Genomic DNA, 23,526 nt, shown 5'->3' on the forward strand with positions numbered 1-23,526 from the left:
TCCTAAGGAAATTCAATTCAGGATTTCTTTAGAAATTTGTGGGAGTGCCGCAGGAATTCATTCCAAGATTCCTTCAGGTATTCCTTCCGAGAATACAACAAGCGTTCCTTCTGAGATTACTCCAGGGATTTCAGCGGTATTTCGTCCGGGATTCTTTCTGGATTTGCTTCAGAAATTCCTTCAAAGCTTCCTTCTGTATTTTTTTCCTTCAGGGGTCATCCAGGCATTCCATCCGAAATTCGGGAGTCCCTTCTTTGATTTTTCCAGGAACTTCTCTCGGGAATCCTCCATGAACTCTTTTCGGGAATCTTTAATGTACTTGTTCCAGGATTTCACTGGAAATTCCTCCTGGAATTTCTGCAGATTATTTGAAATTCTTTCGGATGTTAATTACGCAATTCCTCCAGAAGTTTTTATCGAATTCCTTATGGAATTCTTACATAAGTTCGTTATAAAATCCCTACAGGACTTCCTTGACGAACTATTTAAGCAGTTTTGAATATGAAGCAGTGGAATATTCAGAAACACCTTCTGGGTTTCCTCCAATTGTTTTTTCTAGGCTGAAATTTCTATAGGAATTTCTTCTGGGAATCACAGAGAAAAATAAAAAGACATTACAAAAAGAAATTAAGAAGTTAGAAGAAAGCCCTATTGGAAACCCTGAAAGAACATCTGAAAGAATCTCTAAAAACTCCTGGAGGAATCTAGGAAGTTATTTCTGAAAGAATCTCAGAACGAACTTCAGGAGGAATCTCATGAAAAAAAAAACAAGAAAAAAACCTGCAAGAAATCCCTAGAGAAATCCCGAAAGGAATTTCAAAATGTATCCCGTCAGAAATTCGTCAAGGAATCCCAGATTGAATTTCTTTACTAAGAAGAAACCCCTGGAAGAATCGCAGAAGGAACTTCTGAACAAACCCCTGGAAGAATCTCAGAAAAGGTTCCTTGAGGAATCCCAGAAGGAACTTCTGGAGGAACCCTGGAAACAAATTGTGGACTATTGTGGAGAAAACACGGTTTGAATTTGTTGGCAAAATTTCAAGAAGAATTCCTGAGGAAATCTCAGAAGATATTCCTAGATTAATCCCAGAGGAAATTCCTAGAAGAATCTCAAAACTCCTGATGTACCCCAGAAGAAATTCATGAAGAAATCCTAGAAAGAATATCTGGGGTAATCACGACAGGAGTTACTGAAAACATCCTGCAAAGAACTTCTGGAGGAATAACTCGCACAAAATATCTCAAAAGTAACTGGAAGAATCCCAAAAGTAGCTCTTGAAGGTATCCTAAATAAACCCCTCGAAGCATCTCATGGGGCTTCCTGAGAATCCCTGAAGATTTCTTGTATTCATTTTGAAGGTCTCTTTTATATTCATCATCAATCCCACCATAAGCCTATCCCAATTTATGCCAGAATTCCCACGGAGTTCAACCAAAATTTGTCTCACAATTTCATCAGAAATCATTTTCTCATTCAAATATTCTGTTGTGTAGCGTTTAAAAACATTTAACAATTTGGTTTTCATCTAGTCGCTTAAAACCACAATGCTCCAACTTTATCTTCTTCAGTGAATAATCTTGAGAGTTGCAATCTAGCAAAGCTTCGGCAGTTCGGCATATCTGGTGTCACATTCTATTCAGAACTTGATCATTTGCTGGAGTACCCCCATGTCGTCATCGCCGTACTAGTGGTACGATAGAGGCTGGTTGATGATCAGCTGCTTTGCCTTCACGGGTTTCGGTCAAGATAACCTCCTGGTTCGGTGGAACTCTTTCTGCCAGGACTTCCCAAGTTACTCATTTGAATTCAATTACGCGCGCACTTTTTACCGGACGAACCAAAAAAAAATCGACTAAAATTCTCTAAGTCCAAACTGTAAACAACAAGGCCACGAAACGTCAAAGACTTAGAAAAAATTATCATAGCAACCGCCGTATGCAGTGCCCTATATGGGCGTTCCAGAAAACGTGAAATCTAGTTCACATTGTTGTTATCGTTGCTACGCATAGTTTTCGTTTGTTCTGGTTGCCGTGACTGGGAGTGCACGTATTTTGGAACGGATTCATTTTGCGTGTGTGGTGTGGCATTGAAGGCCACTAGGCACAAGGCTGCACGAGTCCACCCAAGTGTTTGATATGTTCCGGAAATCCGCGAACAGTAAGCTCCTAACGGGAGGTCCAAGGCGCCCGGCCTTCAGAGGAGGCGTAGCTGATAAATCACAGTGAAGGTAACGCAACCTGAACCTGAACCCTGAACCACTGCACTGTGACGCAGCTCAGCTACTGATTTGTCGGGTGGTTTCTGAGTGGGGGACGAATATCGCCATCATAATGGACCCATACCGAATACCCGCCGGCAACGGCAATTGTGTCACGGATGGGTTTGGAAAAATGGCGGCGATATAGAAGACGGGTAAATACCCTGTCCAGCAGTTGGTGTCTACTACCTATAAAAGCTTCGTGGTCGCCAAAGTAAACGCTTCGAGGAGTTGCGTAGATGCTGGAATGTGTGGCGACCGTGCTGGCTGGGCGAAGGCCGGTGGTAATAGCGGGTGAATTCAATGCTTGGGCCGTGGAATGGAGATGCCGTTTCACGAACCTACGGAGTCAGATCATGCTAGAGATACTGACCATATTAGATGTCGGCTTGGCTAATGTTGGTACCAAGAGTACGTTAAGTTCGAACGGTGCGGAGTCGGTTATTGACGTGACTTTGTGTAGTCCTGGCCCAACAAGTAGTTTGAACTGGAGAGTATACGATAGCTACACTAACAGCTGGCAACGATCAGAGGAAGTTGCGGCTAAGCTAAGACCAAGCCCTCTTAGGTGGAAGACATAATACTTCAACGACAAGGGAAATAAGAAGGCACTCCACCGTGAGCGAAATCTTCTCGCTTTAAGCGGTGACGAGCTGGTAGCGGTGCTCTCACCGACGTGTGATGCGACCATACCTAGGCAAGTCCACCCTAGAAATGGGAGACCAGCAGCTTACTGGTGGACTCAACCGATTGCGGGCCTGCGCTGCGCCTGCCTATGGGCTAGGCGGTGGATCCAGTGAGCACGATCTGAGTAAGAGTGAAACGAAGGTAAGGTGAGGTCCCAGGATCAACTTCGGTGTATATCTATTCCTTGCATTTTTAACGAAAAGTACCAAAATGTCAATTCCTGTAAGAGATTTTTCACTGATGGGTCTCGCATAAATGGATCCACTGGTTTCGGTGTTTTCAATGAAAACTCCATCGCCTTCCGCAAACTTCAGGAACCTTGTTCGGTTTATGTTGCTGAGCTGGCAGCAATCGACTTCGCCTTGGGGATGATCTCAAACATGCCCGCAGACCATTTCTTCATCTTCTCGGATAGTCTTAGTTCTATTGAGGCACTCCGGTCGATGAAGCCTGTAAAGCATTCATCTTACTTTCTTACAAAAATAAGGGACCAGATGGATGCACTGGTAGAAAAATCATACAAGATTACCTTTGTATGGGTCCCCTCACATTGCTCAATTTATGGCAATGAGAAGGCGGACTCTCTCGCAAAGGTGTGCACACAGGAAGGTGAGATCTATGATAGAAGAATTTCACACGAAGAATTTTTCCATTTTGTTCGCCAGAGTTCTCTTCAAAGTTGGCAAAATGATTGGCGAGATGGCCAGCTGGGACGGTGGTTACATTATATTATTCCTAATGTTTCTTTGCGAGCGTGGCATTACGGTTTGAACTTCATACGCGTGATGTCAAGACTCATGTCCAACCATTACTCGCTAGGCGCGCATTAGCATAGAATAAACCTCGCGCTCGACAAGCTTTTTACTAAATGCGGTTCCGGTTATGATGACATCGACCACGTAGTTTGGCAATGCCCGGATAATGACGCCTCCAGAGCGCTACTATTGGATACCCTTGAGGCCCGAGGTAGACAACCCATTGTTCCAGTAAGAGGTGTGTTGGGAGCCCGTGATCTAATCTATATGCGGTCCATTTATAAGTTTCTTCGCATCGCATGTGTTGTATAAAGGTATATGGTAAGTGGGGGAGGATGGGTCACCTAAGAAATGGATCCCTATAACTTTCTGAATATAAATCGCATTTCTCTGTATTGTACCACGACTCTCAGATACACTAGTCAGCTATGATATAAGAGTATAAAAAGGTTATAAAGTTTGAAACCTGCGTCTTGACACACAATTTTCAAAACATGACCCATCTTGCCCCACCTCATTTTAACGGGGGCAAGATGGGTCAGCTATAAGAAAACTCGATTTTCCTCCAACAAAAAATACTATATCTTCTAGTTTTTCTCTATACATCTAAGCTTCATAGACGTACAGATTACATGAAGAAAGTGTTGAAACATATCGGTAGATTATTCTCAGAACTAGAAGATTTTTGTTCGGGTAGCCATAAACGGACTTTGAAAACCTATATATTTTTTGAAGGAAAATTTAAAAAATATGTTCTCAAATTTTCAGTGCTTCGATAATGTAGGTCACAGAATAGCCTTTCCATGAAAAATAAAACATTTTCAAAAACTATGCAAACATACCGAAAAAATAGGGTGACCCATCTTGCCCCGTCTACACAATACACGTAGTTATATGGAATGTATAGCATAAGGAGTATAACGAAAAAATATTTTATTTTTTTCTGTGCGAGGAACGTATAAAATTTTCAAAACAATATACCACTCTTTTGTGTATCGCCGTCGTTCATCTGGGAAAATTATTGAAAGATTCAAAACTTATAGTGTGCGATTGAAAACGGTACTGACCCATCTTGCCCCCTGACCCATCTTGCCACCACATACCATAATCTTCTGTTTTTTTTTTTCGCTTCAGTTTTTTTTTTCATTGTGTTTGTCTTTTTTGTGTTATATGTTCCTGACCATCCAGCAGACGAGAACCCGTGACATGCCCATGCCAACACCAGAGGCGACGCCAAAGGCCAAGATACCTCCCGGATGTGCTACAGAGAACCCTGGAACCTTATCCTCACCATGCCTTTCCTTGAAATTTTATGACCCGTTAACCTCGAGCAGCCACGAGTACCCTGGCCTCCTCCCAGTACTAACCTTGAGTACCTAAGAAAGTCAGACAATTGTATGTAACTGAATACAAAGAAAGAATTTCGGCTCCGTAAAGAGTTACACGCGATTGAGCCATAAAAAAATAAACTGGACAAAAAAAAGGTGAGGCCCCAGGTCCGGACGGAGTTCCGAACCTGGCCTTAAAAGTAGCTATTGCAGAGACTCCCGAGATTTTCAGGTCTGCTATGCAGAAATGCCTAGACGAGGTAGTTTTCCCAGAGGTTTGGAATCAACATTTGGTTCTATTGCCAAAGGCGGGGAAAACACCCGAAGACCCAATATGCTTGATCGACACGGCGGGGAAGGTGCTCGAAAATATCATCCTCAACAGAATGTTGAAGCACATCGAGGGTGGAAATGGTCTCTCGAGCAACCAGTTCGGCTTGCGGAAGTGGAGGTCGACCGTAGACACTATCCTGTCGGTTACGAAGACCGCCGAGATAGCGCTCCAGCGTAAGAAGAGGGGGATACGCAACTATACAGTAGTGACTCTGGGTGTAAGGAACGCGTTCAATAGTGACAGTTGGGCGACTATTACCGATGCGTTCCTACGTCTGGCCACCGGGATACCCGGGTACCTGTACAAGATTCTCGGAAGCTACTTCCAGGATTGGCCCACAGAGGTGAATCAGAAGTGCTTTCACATAACCTCAGGAGCCCGCAAGGTTCAATCCTGGGTCCTGTGTTATGGAATGTCATGTACGACGAGGTGTTGAGGTTAGAGTTCCTTCTGGTGGGCGTAGTCATTGTTGCATGGTTTTGTTCAGTAGCTAAGCATCTACTGCTGCGACCACACGGGGCCCTGAACATGCAATCGATTTTTACATCTAACCACAAGAGCCAATGTGCTCTGTTCAGCTCTGTGCGAATAAATTTTGGCAAAAACTTTTCAATAAGGGATCACTTACATCTCACGCGCTGCCCATAGTAATTGAAAGCGCTTACCCGGGGAGTTTCCCTCCGTAGAAAATTTCTCAATCAATCTGCTCATGATTTCTAATTTTTCGGCTCCCAATTCACTTATCTGCCCCCGGCTCGCCCCACGGGGCACTAATTTTTCGCATCTGCTTACAGGTGCACTGGCCCGGCGCGCGGCGCGGCCATACGTCCCGTACCCCTCTGTTTCGATTGATTGCGGGGTCTTTCGCGGTCTGTTGTACGTACCCTCTCTATACCACCACCAACCGTTTGCGTGGTTTGCAGCCGTCCGTCCGTCCGTCCGCCCGTCCGTGATTGGTAAATGGATGGTAAAAGGTAAGCGATACACATACAAAACACTGCACTGGACGGGTGCAGGTGAGAAGGCGCCTCGCTTTCTCCCGTTGAAAATCCGATATCGACCGTTTTCGAAGTGTGTTTTCCCGCTGACGACTTCAAATGAGTAAAAATCAATTCGATTCTTTTAGTGTCCGTCGGGGCAGTGGTGCCATTTTGGTTGGCCATCTAACCTGACCTTAATCTGAACTAATGGGTCATACCTCATACGTATGAATATAATAATGAGAGACAACCTTCGAGACCACACCGGAATGAATCTTCTTATAATGATCTACGAGAGAAATCTTAGATGAAACTTCAAAAGAAATATCACGAGAAAGTTCATTAAATATCCCGGGAGAAATTCTAGAAAAAGCTCCCAAAAATTTCCTAATGAAACTACAAGATAAGTTCTAGGAGAAATACTGGGTATAACTTTGGAAGAAATCCCGAGAAGATCTCCTGCAGGAAACCAATGAAAAACTTCTGGATAGGAATAACTCTAACCTAGCCATCACCGCCTTTCTCGTGGCATCGAAAACCTATTTCAACAAAACTTACAGTCACATGTTGGCGAATATCGCACTTTCATACGTTTAATAAAAATCAATTTTATGGCACCAGAAATCATATCGTTTATCTTTTTTTTTAGTTTTTATCTGGATTTTGATGTTTGAGCCTCAAACCCTTAAGAAAAAGCCGCTATATTGAAATTTGAGCACCTACTTTGGATTTAAGTCCACAATCCAGACTTCTTCCCCATACCAGATATACCCATTTTGCATGGTTTTAGAGTCGAAAACTCCATTAAACAGCCGTTATCTTGAATTTTGAGACGCAATCTTGGATTTTGGACCGCCATCTTGGATATTCTGGACACTATTTTTGGACTCCAGACATCATCCTTATACAAAATATACTCATATTGCGTGGTTTTAGAGCTTAAAACTCCATTAAACATCTTCCCCATACTAATATCCCCTTCTTCATCTTCTTCATTTTATGGCTTTACGCTCCCACTGGAGTTTGGCCTTTTCTTTGAGCATTTCCACAGTTTTTAATTGAAGGGCTTTCTTTGCCTGTCATTGCATGAATTTGTATATTGTGAGGCAAGGACAATGAAACACTATGCCCAGGGGGTCGAGAAAATTTTCCCGACCGGAACGGAAATCGAACACGCCGTCTCCGGATTGGCAAACCATAGCCTCAACCACTAGGCTAACTGGTGATCCTAAATATACCCATATTGCAACTCCATTAGCTGCCATCTTGAATTTGGAGTCGCCATATTGGATTTTATGCCACCATCTTGGATATTCCGATAGCCATTTTTGGACTCCGGGCCTCTTTTGCATACCAAATATACCCATATTACATGGTTTAGGGACCCAAAACTCTATTAAACAGCTGTCATCTTGAAGTTTGAAACCACCATCTTTGATTTTAGGCCATTTTTGGACTCCGGACATCTTCCCCACATCAAATATACCCATATTGCATGATTTTAGAGCCTAAACTCCATTTATTATTTGACCGCCGGATATTTGACCGCCATCTCTGATATTCTGGTCGCCATTGTTGGATTCCGGACATCTTTCCCATATAAAATATACCCACATTGCATGATTTTAGGGTCTAAAACTCCATTAAACAGCCGCCATCTTGAATTTGAAGCCGCCATCTTGGATATACTGATTGCTATTTTTAGACTCCAGACATCTTCCCCATTCCAAATATACCCATATTGCATGGTTTTAGAGCCCAAAACTCTATTAAACAGTCGCCATCTTGAATTTTGAACCGCCATCTTGAATATTAGGCTGCCATCTTGAATTTTGGGTCGACATCGTGGAATTTCCGGTCTCCAGTATTGATTTCCGAACAGAATTCGTCAACCAGGCTAAAGATTACACAAATCGCCCGCAGTTTGATGTGTCACGTGATGAGACTTGGTTCAGTTTTAAATACGGCCAATTCTACCGGTGCTGGTCCGGATCTCTTAATTGGCCATAACTCCGGAACGTCTTAACCGATCTGGATCAATTTTAATAGCAAACAATACGGTAAAATTCCGGTTGGATGCGAGCTATAATCCGAAAAATCGGCCAATGGGAAGTGCCTCAAAAGTGAGTGAACTTTTTTGTACACACACACACATACATACTCACAGACATCATCTCAATTCGTCGAACTGAGATGATTGGTATATGTGACTTAACCCTCCAAGGCTTCTATTGAAAATTCGTTTATTGAGTGAACATATAGCCTTTCAGTTCACTTAGGTGAACGAGAAAGGCAAAATCCTGGAAGAACTTTCTCAAAAATATCTGGAAAACAAAAATATCTGGAAAACTGGAATAAGTCTTTGGATAAATATTTAAAAATATTGGTAGAAACCTAGGAAAGAACCTCTGTGGAAAGTCTGGGAGTAATCTTGGGACTGAATCACAGAGAGAACCCCTACGGAAATCCCGGGAGGAACACCAGAAGGATTATGGGAAAACCATTCAAGATGAATCTCAGGAGAAACTCGAACAGAAATTCCACGGCAACCTCTGAGAAATATCCTTGGAGAAACTCCTGTAGAAATTTGGAAATAAACCCTGGGATGTCTCCACGAAATTTTTTTTGGAGAAAGCGTAGGAGAAGCTGTGATAGAAATTCCACGAGGGGTCCCAAGAGTAGGAAAACCTCTGGGAAAAAATCTGTAAAGAAGTTCTGCGGGACTCCAGAAATTTTGGCCAATATTCTTCCTCGAAATGTAGGGCCGGATCTGGCAGGTAGGGCCCTGGAGCCTCCAAAAACAGTTTTTGGTTGATACACATTAACTCTTTTGTTCATATTGTTCAAGTACTGTTCGAAAACAAAGACAAACTTTTTTGATCATCGCGTTTGTACCTCCGAGGGGCCCCCACATCCACTCCGGCCCCGCCCTCCTTCCTTGATCCGTACCTGTTGGAATGCTTTCTGGCTTTTACCTCCGCGGTGTGTACTTACAATTCTTTTGTGATTTGTTACAGAGCTCTCTCTAGGATTCTTCCCGGAATTCTCTCCGGGATCCTTCTGGAACTTCTTCCACAATTTCATCAAAATTTCCTCCCTGGATTAATTCTGTATTCCACCATGGAATTCCTTAAAGATATTTTCCTGGAAGGATCACAGACATTTCTTCCGTGATTAATCCTTAACATTATACCATAATTTTCCTGAAATTTCGCCCAAGATTCCATCTGGGAATTCTTCCGGAATTAATAACGGGATTTTTCCAAGAATGTAGCCAAAATTCCGTTTGAAAATCCTCTTCAAAGTATTATTGGCATCCTTCCAATTCCATCCGAGATTTTTCTCATTTTTTCTGACATTCTTCCGAAGGCTTTTTCAAGAATTTCCCTCTTCCCTTTACTAATGTTTTCTCGGAATTTCTCCCAGAATTTCTTCCAGGTTCTCTTCCATGATTTGTGGCAGCATTCCGCTGGCAAATTTTTGAAAGGAATTCTGATAGGAATTCTCCATTTTTTCCCAAACAATTCCGAAGGCAAAAAAGAAGTTCCGGAAAAAATACAAGAGGAATTCGGGGTGGAGTTCTGAGAGAAATTATTGACAAAATGCCAGGACGAACTGCGTCAATTCTCGAAACACTTTCATTAAAACCCGGGAAGGGATTCCGAGAGAGAAATCTCTGGAAGAAAACGCGGCTCGGAAAGAAGAAATCCTTGGATAAAATACAGGAAGGAATTTGTTAGGAATCCCAAGAATAATCAAAGAACTCCCGGTGGAATTCTGCAATAAGCTGTTGGAGAAATGTCAAAAAACTTCACGGCAAATTTTCGAGAGAAACTTTTGAAAAAATCAAATCAAAGGTGAAAACCCAGAAGAAATCTCCAAGAAAATCTTTGCTAAAACTCCTGGAGAAACTTCGAGAAATCCTCTTGAAAAACTTCTGAAAAAAGAGGAAAATTTCTCTCCAAAATAGTTGGAAGATATGATAAGCGGAACTAATGGAGAAATCCTAAAGACTTCTGGAGAAACACCAAGTGAAGCTTTGATGGAAATCAAGAAAGACCGGAAGAAATTCGGGAAAAATCCCAAGAAATCGAAAAGAGAAGAATTTTTACGAGAAACTCCTAAAGCAGTCCTAAAAAAACCTTCGGAAAAATCCTACAAAAATCTCGAGAGATCATTTGGGAAAAATCTGGGGTGAAACTCCGGAAGAAGTCACGCTTGAATTTCTAAGAACCGTTACCACAAAAACTTCGAGAAAAATCGAAAATTAGCTCCTCCAGAAATCCATGGAAGAATTTTGAGTGGCTTCCCGGAAAACCTTGGGAAATTTCCCAAAGTGCTACGGGGAAAAATTCTCAAGAAACTCCAGAGGAAAGTATCGGAAAGCCATTGACAGAATCCTGGAAGAATTGCCATTCCGGGAGGAATTCCGAAAGATTTTCAAAAAATAATTTCGGAGAGAAACTCAGGAGGAAGAATTTTTGAAAAAATCTTGGAATGAATGAATGAGCAGCAGAAGTCATCCGCATCGTAGGGATCCGTGCGCTATGGTCGATTCCTCGAGACTCGAAACGGAGCGGATCGAGATGAACGCGCTATGAATTGTCGGAAGCGAACCGGGATTACCACGCTATGAATTGTCGAAAGCGAATCGGGATGACCACGCTATGAATAGTCGGAAGCGGATCGGGATGACCATGCTATGAATTGTCGGAAGCGGATCGGGATGACCGCACTATGAATGGTCGGAAGCGGATCGGGATGATCGCGCTATGAGTTGTTGGAAGCAGATCGGGATGACCGCGCTATGAATTGTCGGAAGCGGATCGGGATGACCGCGCTATGAAATGTCGGAAGCGGATCGGGATAACCGCGCTATGAGTTGTTGGAAGCGGATCGGGATGACCGCGCTTTATTGGAAGCGGAGCAGGATAACCGTGCTATGGGTTATTGGAAGCGGATCGGGATGACCGCGCTATGAGTTATTGGAAGCGAATCGGGATAGCCGTGCTTTGAGTTGTCAGAAGCGGATCAGGAAGACCGCGCTATGAATTGTCGGAAACGGATCGGGATAACCGCACCGCGAATCGGGATAACCGTACTATGAATTGTCGGAAGCGGATCGGGATGACCGCGCTATGAGTTATTGGATCGGGATGACCGCGCTATGAATTGTCGGAATCGAATCGGGATGACCGCGCTATAAATTGTCGGAAGCGGATCGGGATGACCGCGCTATGAGTTGTTGGAAGCAGATCGGGATAACCACGCTATGAGTTATTAGAAGCGGATCGGGATGACCGTGCTATGAGTTGTCGGAAGCGGATCTGGATGACCACGCTATGAATTGTCGGATGCGGATCAGGATGACTGCGCTATGCATTGTTGGAAGCGGATAGGGATGACCGCGCTATGAGTTGTTGGAAGCAGATCGGGATAACCACGCTATGAGTTATTAGAAGCGGATCACCGAGCAGAAGAAAATAACAAGTGAATAACATATCAAGGTATTAACCTTAAATACTACCACATGTACCTTGCATACCTTGATATGCCCTTCATGAGGTGGACATAAGAGGCAAAATAACAAAAATGAATACCAAAATATTGTATAAATAACAGTTAGAAAATAACAAATCTTGTTATTTCAATAATGAATGCATACCTAAAATTTCAAGAGCTGTATTTGTTATTCCAAAGTTATTGAATAACAAACTAATAACATTTCTTGTTATTAAATGTTTCATTTGTTTGATGACTTCATGATGTAATAGCAAATCTTGTTCTTCGGTTATTTTCACTGCTATACCAACAAATACTACATCAATACCAAACTCTGCTCTAATACCTCCTACTGTTATTGTGATGCTCTCATAACATTTCGTAGAATAACGCAGCAATATCAATTTGAAGTATTAGACCACATGTTGCTCTTTGCATGGTATTTGTAAGGTATGCCCTTCTGCTCGGGTCGGGATGACCGTGCTATGAGTTGTCGGAAGTGGATCTGGACGATCGCGCTATGAGTTGTTGGAAGCGAATCGGGATGACCACGCTATGCGTTATTAGAAGCAGATCGGGATGACCGCGCTATGAATTGTCGGAAGCGGATCGAGAAGACCACGCTATGAACTGTTGGATGCGGATCAGGATGACTGCGCTATGAATTGTCGGAAGCGAATCGGGATGACTGCGCTATGAATTGTCGGAAGCGGATCGGGATGACCGCGCCATGAGTTGTTGGAAGCAGATCGGGATAACCACGCTATGAGTTATTAGAAGCGGATCGGGATGACCGTGCTATGAGTTGTCGGAAGCGGATCTGGATGACCACGCTATGAATTGTCGGATGCGGATCAGGATGACTGCGCTATGAATTGTTGGAAGCGAATCGGGATGACCGCGCTATGAATTGTCGGAAGCGGGTCGGGATGACCGCGCTATGAGTTATTAGAAGCGAATCGGGATGACCGCGCTATGAAATGTCGGAAGCGGATCGGCATGACCGCGCTACGGATTGTCGGAAGCGGATCGGGATGACCGTGCTATGAGTTGTCGGAAGCAGATCGGGATGACCGCGCTATGAATGGTTGGAAGCGGATCGGGATGATCGCGCTATGAGTTGTTGGAAGCGAATCGGGATGACCGCGCTATGCGTTATTAGAAGCAGATCGGGATGACCGCGCTATGAATTGTCGGAAGCGGATCGGGATGACCGCGCTATGAGCTATTGGAAGCGAATCGGGATGACCGCGCAATGAATCATAGGGATCCGATCAGGATGATAACGGAAATATTTTTTTTTGAAATGTGGCAAGCTGGCCTTCTTGAAATTCGGAATTCCATTTTGAGATATGACCGAAAATCTTTTCGGAATTACTCCTGTAGTTTCTCCTATCAGTTTTTCCTGACAATTTCTAGTGCTCCACTGCGATTTTTATCAGAGTGACTCCCGAGATATCTTCCAGCAGTTCTTATCAGAATTCCCTCCAGAAAATTCCTCAAAATTTATTCCAGACTCGCTCCTGGAGACCCTTTGGAGTTCTTCTCGGGATTTTACAGTAGTGTCTCTTGTGAGATCTTCATGGATTGCTCTATTAGTGTTCTCCCTGGGACCTTTTCAAAAGTTTCTCCAGCAGAAAGCCCTGGGGTTTCTTTAGTATTTGTTCCCGGAATTTTTTGTAGAGGTTTCTCTCAGGATATTTCCATGTATTTACCAGGCATTTCTCCCGGAGTTCCTCCAGAGAATTTTCTGTTTTTTTTTCAGATTTTTTTTGACGTTTCTCCCTTGATTCCTTGCGGAAATCCGCCAGTGATTTCTCACAGAGTTTCTAAGATGTTTTATCAGATTTTTTTTTCAGAGTTGCTCCTTAAACTTTTGCAACAGTTCCTCAGAACTTCTCGGACTAACATCTTCACAGTCTTCATAATGAAGATCTGACTTCACATATGGCATCCCTGCCGCCATCGCCTGAATGAATCGCGCCGGGTGATCACCGGTAAACGAACACGGCGATGACGATGATGATGATCTTGTTTGAAGATTGAATGACGTGCACCCAAACCCCAAACTCCAAACCGCCAACTCCGTGGTCGTCGTCGTCGTCGTCGTCAATACACTTACCGATAATTAGTTGGAAATAGATCAACCGATATGGCGCTGAGCACCGATCCGCAGCAGCCAACGGCGAGGAAAATCACGATCACCAGCAGCGTCAGGTAGAAATCGGAAGTCCACAGCGCGGCGACGCCGCACACGCCACACACCACGTACCAAATGTCTGAAGAAGAAAGAAAAAGAAAAAAAAAGATGAGCTGAGAGAAAAACGTTATTATAGGAAATTGAATGAAGTTGAAACTCTGAAGATTTTCACGGCGAGCGGGGAAATTTTCAACCATATAAACGCAGGCCAGCCAGACACAAACGAGTGCGCGCGCCGCGCGCACGTGAGAAGATGTTCGTTCACCGATAAATGGAATTAACGTGGAAATGATCGGTGCTCCAGTTGCGTTATTGTATGGTTTGGCCTACGCGGCCTTGTTAAGGTTGGGGATCGAGACCAAACGAAAGTGCAAACGCCGATAATGACCTACAGGTCTCAACAGGTATGTATAAATCTCAAGTGCCGGTGGAGTTGGGAAAAACTTTTTCACATTATCAGAGGTGATTGTGACGTTGCATTGATCATGCTTTTTGTTCACTCTAATTTTCCAATTTGGACCACTTTCACTGAATGGACAATCTGAATCGGATGCACATCATAGAGTACACCTGGCTCCACAACGGTCTCCTTTACACCACCGCCGAAACTCCTCCTTGGCATGCGTCGCTCAAAGTCTTCGAGTGCTTGCAGGTCGTACTTGAGGATGATCCATGTCTCGTGTATGCAGAGGTCCATCTTTTTAGACCGGTGAATCTTTTTAGACCGCAGTTTCTTCCTATGGTAGCTACGACTTGCTCTGATGATTTGTTCTGACGATGATGTCCATGTCGTCTGCGAAGCACATTTCATGAAAATCGTACTCGGCTGTTGAGCTCGGCGCGTTTCATTACACCTTCCAGAGTGACGCCGAACCATCCATGGTGGTTTTTTTTTCAGTCTGGTCAGCTTCCCAGGAAAGCTGTTCTCGTTCATTATTCTCCGTAGCTGTGTGCGATCGATTATGTCGTATGCCGCCTTGAAGCCGACGAACAGGTAATGCGTTGGGATTCACGGCATTTATAGAACTATTGTCGACCGGCCGTTGATAAAGCCGGCTTGATGACTTTCCACGAACTCATTCGTTTTAGGTAACAGACGACGAAAGATGATCTGAGAGAGCACTTTGTACAAGGCAGCATTCAAAATGGTGATCGCTCTGAAGTTCTCACATCAAACTTCATTGTGAACCGTCTCATAATTGGTATACAGGTTAATCAGTTAATCAGTAGCAAAGTCAGTGCATGACGTTGAGGTAAGATGATTGGAAACATGAAGTCGTAGGTTAAGTACGGAACAGGGATGGGATCATTCATGTGCAAAGATTTACATTCACTTGATACTGTCTCAGTTCAGAAGCTTTCTATCAAAAAACTATGTATGGATGAATTGAACCTTGTAGTTTAATCTGGAAGTTCGCCGAATAGCATTAGGGTCGCACACGCATACCAAATTCGTGAACGAGCTGTGAAGGCAACTCTCCACGCAGTGAATGTAAATTACATTCACGCCGTGGAGAGTTGCGTTTGCTGCCTTCTGTTGACTTTATTATTGACGCTACGCTAATACATTGTTCTACAAAGTTTCAGGTAAAACAAAAATGAAAAAATGCTTCATACATTAGTTTTTGCTACGATGTTTCTGAAGCGAGTTATTCGCAAGTGAATGTAAATGATTGCAAATGAATGATCCCATCTGTTGGAAACACCCTAGAGTTAAGTCCAATTTGTTCTCTTCAACTACTCTCATGTACTAAAAATTAACGATACCAATAGCCATCCCATTTGTTCCAATGTCAAGGTCATAATAGCCAGATATCAGTCTTCCTTATCACTAGCCTTCGGCTAGTGAGAGAAATCCGATTTTGATCTACGTTCGGATAGGCCTTTTAGATTCTCTTTCTACTGAATTTTCATATAATGCTATATGCAAACCAGAATCGAATCAGTTGTAATAAACCACAGAACAGAACACACGTCTGTATCCATTTCGTCCGTCGCAATAAATCTTCGCAGTAGTCCGTCCCCAGTAAAACGTGTCGTGTCGGTTAGTGAAGTGAAAGAACGATCCCAAACACTCCGTCGGTATCCCAAACTCCGCCGCGGTTACATTTTTGGTCCTGGTCGAGCCGGATCAACCGTTTAGTGCCTCTCGAAAACACGGTAATCGATTCGGACAATTCGATTCGCGGTTCGGTGTACTATCGAGGAGTGAACATATACCGCACGTCACGTGACGTCGTACAGTGACGAACAGTAACTTTTTCTGCAAGTGAAATTGCGAAGATTGCCTGCCCTAGAGCAGCATAATTACAGTGTGCGTAAGATCGATCGTTAATTAACATCGATCTCGTTAGTGTCGCTCGAGGATAAGCTGCGATTCCCGAGGTGCTGCAATCCAACGTGCTTCCAGCGTGGTCCCCATTGTGCGAGCAAATCACGCCGGCTTGGCTTGGGTCTGCATTGTACTGCACTGGACAATAGGACGTCGGTCAACGGCGTCAGATCGCCACGCTACTGTGAGTAGAAGGGTTCTTTGGTTGACGAATTGGTATTTTATTTGCGAGAAAACTGAGAGTGGCTATTGCTTCGTTGCTTTCATCCCGGGTGAGCGTTTTGGTTGGTAGCTAGGTGCTCTGGCTTTCAAATTGGTCGGTGGTTTCGTTTTGAGCATAGGTGAGGAGTTGAGCGATTGATTTCGATCGTCCAGGTGTGGAAAATGTCGCCGAGCTTGAGGACACTTTCACGCCAAGAGCGGTTCTACTTGAACACCATGACCAATTTGAAGCATTTTGTGGATAATTTTACGGCTGAGCGCGATAGAGGACAGCTCGAAGGATGGAAGCAACGAGCGGAGGCTTTGTACAGTGACTTTCAGGCCAATCGATTAAAAATTGAGCTGTACGGCGATGAAAGCGATAGGCTCGAAACGGATGAAGAAGGCATGAGAGTTACGAAAGAAGCCAATCGCGTCATTCGACAGGGGTTCGAAAACGATTTTGTATGGGTCCACAGTTTTCTCACTAGAGAACTTCGCAAATTTTCCGCAGGAACGCAAGCAATTGTCCCTTCTACCTCTAGAGGCAGTGTAAATGTTCCCGATAACGCCTTCTCTCGTATCAAGCTCCCAGAAGTTAAACTCCCAACATTCTCTGGGTGCGTTTCGGAATGGATTACGTTCCGAGATACTTTCAAATCTCTCATAGACTCGAACCCCCAGCTATCGCCAATCGATAAGTTATCGTATCTTGTTGCTTCCCTTTCCAAAGACGCCAAAAGGGTTATCGAATCCGTCGAGCACACTGCTGCCAATTATTCTGTCGCTTGGACCTTGTTGGAAAGGCGATTCGACAACAAGAAGTTAGTCGTGAAAACCTACATTGATTCCCTATTCGCGATCGAGCCTATGAAGAGAGAGTGCTACGAGTCTCTTATGCACCTGGGTGATGATTTCGAGCGAAACCTGTGCATGATTGACAAGATGGGCATTCCAACGAAAGGATGGAGTGTGTTGTTGGCACACATGGTCTGTAGCCGACTGGATCCGTCCACACTTAAGCAGTGGGAAGCTCACCACCGATCAACAGAGGTTCCCAAATACGAAGATCTAATCCAGTTTCTTCGTACTCATCTTACGGTGCTGCAATCGCTGCCGCCGTCGAAGTCTCGCTCGTTTGAACCCGCTAAACCGGAATCGTTCCGGTCACACAAATCCAAAATAAATACAGTCCACACCGTTACTACAGTTAGTCCGTCAGCTGGTGCGTGCCCGTTCTGTTCGAAACCGTCCCACTCTCCCTTCAAGTGCGAGGTGTTCCAGAAGTTGACAGTCGCCCAACGTTTCGAGCAGGTCAAGAAGAAAAACCTCTGCATCAACTGTTTCTCCTCCTCCCACCTACTTAGAAATTGCTCTTCCAGTGCATGCAGAGTATGTAGCCAGAAGCACCACACCATGCTCCACCAACAATCGCAAGCACGCTAAAACTGCTCAGCACTAAAATGTGTAAGACCTACTCATAAGTGCATAATTTCCAGACCACACAAAAATGGGTGACAGTTACACATTCTCAAAAAACAGCTCGTACACTCGTCTAGATGTGAAATGTTGATTTTTTTTTGTTTTCCAAGGTCACTAGTAATCCTAGCTAGATTGTTGTACAAAAATTTTTGCGAATTTAACGATTTTGCGGACATTGGAGCTGATTTTGTAAATGTGCAAGGGTTACACATTTTTGGTGTAGTCTGGAAATTATGCACTTTAGTGCTGAGCGGCGTTAGCGTGAGATCGTTCGTCCACCCCGACAAAACCACCCACTTCCGCTGTCAGTTCGCAATCGTCGTCGTCACCCTTGGGCAACCAAACATGCCCATCGAACCAACCCTCACACTCTCGAACTCCGCAGTCAGCGGAAGCACAATCGCCGTCAGCCAACGCCTCTACTCTCGTCTCCACCACTCTCGTCGGAAGTTCCCGTACTGTTCCTGCCACTGTGTTGCTGCAGACTGCTGTCATCAAGATCTTCGACAATCACGGACACCATCATTGGGCCCGAGCGCTCTTGGACTCCGCTTCTCAACTCAGCCTGGTTACTGAAAATCTCGTCCAGAAACTCCAGTTACCTCGCCACTCCGATCGCCAAGAAATCGGAGGTGTGGGTAATTCTATCGTCGTTTCATACCACGCTGTCCTCGTTCGGATGGGTTCTCGCTGCTCGGATTTCGTCGCTGATGCTCGGTGTCACGTCTTGAAGAAGATAACCAGAGAGCTGCCGGTCAGATGCATCGACACTTCGCCATGGAACATCCCCTCGAATCTCACCTTAGCTGACCCTCAGTTCCATGAACCCGGACCCATCGATCTCCTGATAGGAATGGAGATGTACTACGACCTGCTGCTTGAAGGTTTCATCAAACTGGGACCTGAAAGGCCGATCCTGCAGAACACCGTCTTTGGTTGGGTAGCATCCGGGAAGGTCGGTTCCAATCAAGCACCCGAAGGTACCCCGAAGCTCGCTCATGTCACCAGTGTAGAATCTCTCAACGAACAGCTTTCTCGGTTTTGGGAAATCGAATCCTGCTGGACCAATAGCACTCAATCGGTGGAGGAATCCAAGTGTGAAGAGCACTTCGCCGCCACTGTCTTTCGCGACCAATCGGGTCGCTTTGTAGTCACCCTTCCTAAGCGCCCACTGGTTCTCAACCAGATAGGAAACTCGAAAGAGATTGCTGCTCGAAGATTCCTCGCTCTCGAACGTCGGCTGCTAGCCAATCCCAAGTGTATGACCTCGTACTCAGCCTTCATCGATGAATACCACCAGCTTAACCACATGCGGGAAGTGTGCGACGATGCAGCTTTGGCGAACTGTACGTCGTACTATCTACCGCACCACGGCGTTGAAAAGACTGACAGTACCACCACGAAATTGCGGGTAGTATTCGATGCTTCCTGCCCCACAGATAGCGGAATCTCCCTGAACCAAGCGCTGATGGTTGGCCCAGTCATCCAAGACGACCTGCTGGCAATCATTTTGCGCTTTCGGATGCACCGATTTGTCATTATTGCGGGCATCGAAAAAATGTTCCGCCAGATCCGCATAAACCCTGCGAAATACCCTTTGCAGCGAATCCTGTGGCGTGATTCACCCTCGCAACCTCTACGCACCTTCGAACTCACAACAGTGACGTATGGCACCGCATCCGCCCCCTATTTGGCAACGAAGTGCCTTAAGCAATTGTCCAAGGATGGTTCCGACGAATTTCCTCTCGCCTCGTTGATCCTAGCCAAGGATTTCTACATGGACGACATGCTGACCGGTGTTGACGACGAGGACGAAGGTGAAGAAACCTGTCAGCAGCTTCTGCAGTTGCTGAATTCTGCCGGTATGAGCTTGCGGAAATGGACGTCGAATTCGCCAGCGATTCTCTCAAAAATACCGTCAGAACTTCGCGATGAACGAACCACACTTTCGCTGGAATCTCCTTCTGCTCCGATCAAGACGCTAGGGTTGCAATGGCAGCCAATGGATGACAAATTCCGTTGTTCCGTTCCCAAGTGGTCTCAGGATGGACCAATATCTCGACGAATCGTTCTATCGGACACGGCGCGACTCTACGACCCTCTTGGATTGATCGGGCCGGTCGTAGTGCTCGCCAAACTCTTCGTTCAAACACTCTGGCGCTCCTCCAAGAACTGGGACGATCCGTTAGGCGAGTCCGAGCAACAACATTGGTTGGAGTTTCGCAACAGTCTCGAAGGATTAGCTACAATCAGCATTCCAAGATGGGCGGCGCCTGCCTCCGTTCTCGTATCAATTGAAGTGCACGGGTTCTGCGACGCCTCTGAGAAGGCATACTGAGCCTGCATCTATTTGAGAATTGTTTCGACTGACGGATCGATCGCCGTTCGCCTGCTAGCTGCCAAATCCAAGGTGGCACCCCTCGGCGACTCGAAGAAGCGGAAGCGCATCTGTATGCCTGGGTTGGAACTCTCGTCGGCACTTCTGCTAAGTCACCTCTATCACAAGGTCCAAAGCAGTACAGCGCTGAACGCAAAATCGATCTTTTGGACAGACTCGATGATCACCCTGCACTGGCTGCGTTCGCAACCTTCGCGATGGAAAACTTTCATTGCAAATCGAGTGTCTGAAGTGCAGCATCTCACCACCAGCGGTATTTGGGCGCATGTTCCTGGCATCGAAAATCCTGCGGATATAATTTCCCGCGGCATGTATCCTGCGCAACTGCAAGAAACCGTATCGTGGTGGAATGGTCCGCCATGGTTAAGCCAACCGTCAAGGTTCTGGCCGCCCCTAACTCCGCAACCCTCCGTCGACCTACCGCCTGAACTCCTAGAAGAAAGAGCAGTATCGCTTCCGGTGCAGGTGCACCCTCCAAACGAAATCTTCTCCATCCGATCGTCATTTCCAGCGCTCGTTCGTATCGTCGTTCTTCTTCGTCGCTTCTACCATAACAGCAAGCCTTGCAATCGCTCTAACCGGCGGACCGGATTCCTCCAGACGTCGGAGCTCGCGGAAGCCACCGACAACCTAGTTCGACTAGCGCAACACGAAACCTTTGCCAAGGACCTCGCAGCTGTAGCCAAACACGGTCAGGTTGATACGAACTCTGATCTATTCTCGTCGACGGCATCCTCCGACTTCGTGGCCGGCTCAGGAATGCGGCCATCTCCGAATGCCGAAAGCATCCCATCATTCTGCCCGCTCGACATCCTCTAACAACGTCTATCGTATCGTACTACCACCTCAAGAATCTACACGCCGGACCTCAGCTACTTGCGTCATGCGTCCGGGAGAAGTTTTGGCCACTTCGTCTGCGAGATCTAGCCAGAAGTGTAGTCCACTCCTGCGTAAATTGCTTTCGATGCCGCCCTCGCAATCTTGAGCAGCTCATGGGAGATCTGCCGCCAGAGAGAGTTACTCCGACATTGCCCTTCATCAATACCGGAGTAGACCTCTGTGGACCGTTCCAGTACCGTAAAACCAGGAAGGCACCTCCCATAAAGTGTTTCGTAGCCATCTTCGTGTGCCTTGTAACCAAGGCAGTTCATGTAGAGCTAGTCTACGACCTCTCCACTGCGGCGTTCATAGCTGCGTTGCATCGGTTTATTGCTCGAAGAGGAAAGCCGAGCCTCATAGAGTGCGACAATGCCACAAACTTCAGAGGAGCAGCGCGGGAATTGAAGGAACTGGCCAAGCAGTTTCGCTCTCAGCAACACCAAGGTGAAGTAGTCGACCGCTGCGCAGATGAAGGTATCATCTTCAAGTTTATTCCACCACGCAGCCCAAACTTTGGCGGGTTGTGGGAGGCGGCTGTGAAGTCCTTCAAACAGCACTTTCGTCGGACCGTCGGGAACTCCGTCCTCTCTCAGGACGAATTCGTCACTCTGCTGACCCGCATCGAAGCGTGTCTAAATTCGCGGCCTTTGACGCCGCTATCGACCGATCCGAACGACTTGGAAGTGCTAACACCAGGCTACTTCCTCGTTCACCGTCCGCTTACTTGCTTCCCCGAACCCGACCTCTCTGAGGTACCCCGAACTCGACTTGATCGCTACCAAGAGAACCAAGAGCTCCTCCGGCGAATCTGGAAGAGGTGGTCAACCGATTACCTCTCTGGCCTCCATCCGCGCACTAGGTGGACTCGCGTGCGAGACAACGTCGCTGAAGGAACGATGGTTCTCCTGAAAGAAGATGACCTTCCGCCCCTGAAGTGGAAGTACGGAACAGAGATGCCATATATACAGATTTATCTGTATTATACAGATTTTTGACCCTCTGTACAGATTGAGTTTATATGAAATACAGATTTTCCATTTGCATAGGATACAGATTTTTCACCCATATTTTGTATGGGATACAGATTTTTTAACGAGTGATACAGAAAATCATCTGGCATCACTGGTACGGAAGGATCTCCAACATTCTTCGTGGGGACGATGGCAACATCCGGGTCGTAGACGTCCGGACAGCTGATGGAGAATATCGACGTGGAATCGCCAAGATCTGCGTGCTTCCCATTCGTCAACCCACAACCGAACCAGCTGGCACAGCTGGGACCGACCCTGAAGAATCACCGATCGCAGTACACTAGTGCTGCGCAACGATCAGAGGCCTTAGGGCCTCCGTACCCTGTAAGTATTGTATTATAACGAATTTTCAAAAAATTAATGGAATGTTTGTACTCCGGCATGTGCTGCGGCTTCGATGGCTGCTCCGATGGGTAACCATTGAGTACGCCCAACCCGATGACTGCGAGATGAACCACGAAACAACCCAATCGACCCTCGAATGCGCCGCAACGAAAGAACTCCCGATGACGTCACACCAACCAACAAGATATCGTCCGAAGCAAACAATACCACCACCACCGATGGTCGTTGACCCAGACGACGTGCGAGGTGTTTACCAACATCGAGGTCGCTGACCCGCGGTGTTTAGAAGCAGCGGAACCAAAACAGACCGGCGAGTCTCCCGAGTTGCGACGAGAAACCCCGAAGACGAGCAGCCCTCTCTCAGCATCCGCATCAGGAAAGTCGGTTGAAAGGTCCGACCTTTCAACAGGGGCCGGCATATGTTGGAACCACCCTAGAGTTAAGTCCAATTTGTTCTCTTCAACTACTCTCATGTACTAAAAATTAACGATACCAATAGCCATCCCATTTGTTCCAATGTCAAGGTCATAATAGCCAGATATCAGTCTTCCTTATCACTAGCCTTCGGCTAGTGAGAGAAATCCGATTTTGATCTACGTTCGGATAGGCCTTTTAGATTCTCTTTCTACTGAATTTTCATATAATGCTATATGCAAACCAGAATCGAATCAGTTGTAATAAACCACAGAACAGAACACACGTCTGTATCCATTTCGTCCGTCGCAATAAATCTTCGCAGTAGTCCGTCCCCAGTAAAACGTGTCGTGTCGGTTAGTGAAGTGAAAGAACGATCCCAAACACTCCGTCGGTCTCC

The 23,526-nt window shown here is 45.7% G+C and overlaps 1 protein-coding gene across 3 annotated transcripts in view; it reads right to left on the bottom strand.

Annotated features, from left to right (window-relative positions):
* The window catches only part of LOC109398406 (synaptic vesicle glycoprotein 2A), a 70,322-nt gene that overhangs the window by 15,936 nt on the left and 30,860 nt on the right, over window positions 1-23,526 (bottom strand). For all 3 annotated transcript variants that reach the window (XM_029855391.2, XM_029855392.2, XM_062845066.1), the window contains exon 6: window positions 13,967-14,123. In XM_029855391.2, coding sequence (XP_029711251.1) covers window positions 13,967-14,123 — 157 coding nt within the window. The remainder of the gene's footprint in view (window positions 1-13,966; window positions 14,124-23,526) is intronic.

Source organism: Aedes albopictus, chromosome 1, assembly GCF_035046485.1.
Source record: "Aedes albopictus strain Foshan chromosome 1, AalbF5, whole genome shotgun sequence".
NCBI classification, from domain to species: domain Eukaryota; kingdom Metazoa; phylum Arthropoda; class Insecta; order Diptera; family Culicidae; genus Aedes; species Aedes albopictus.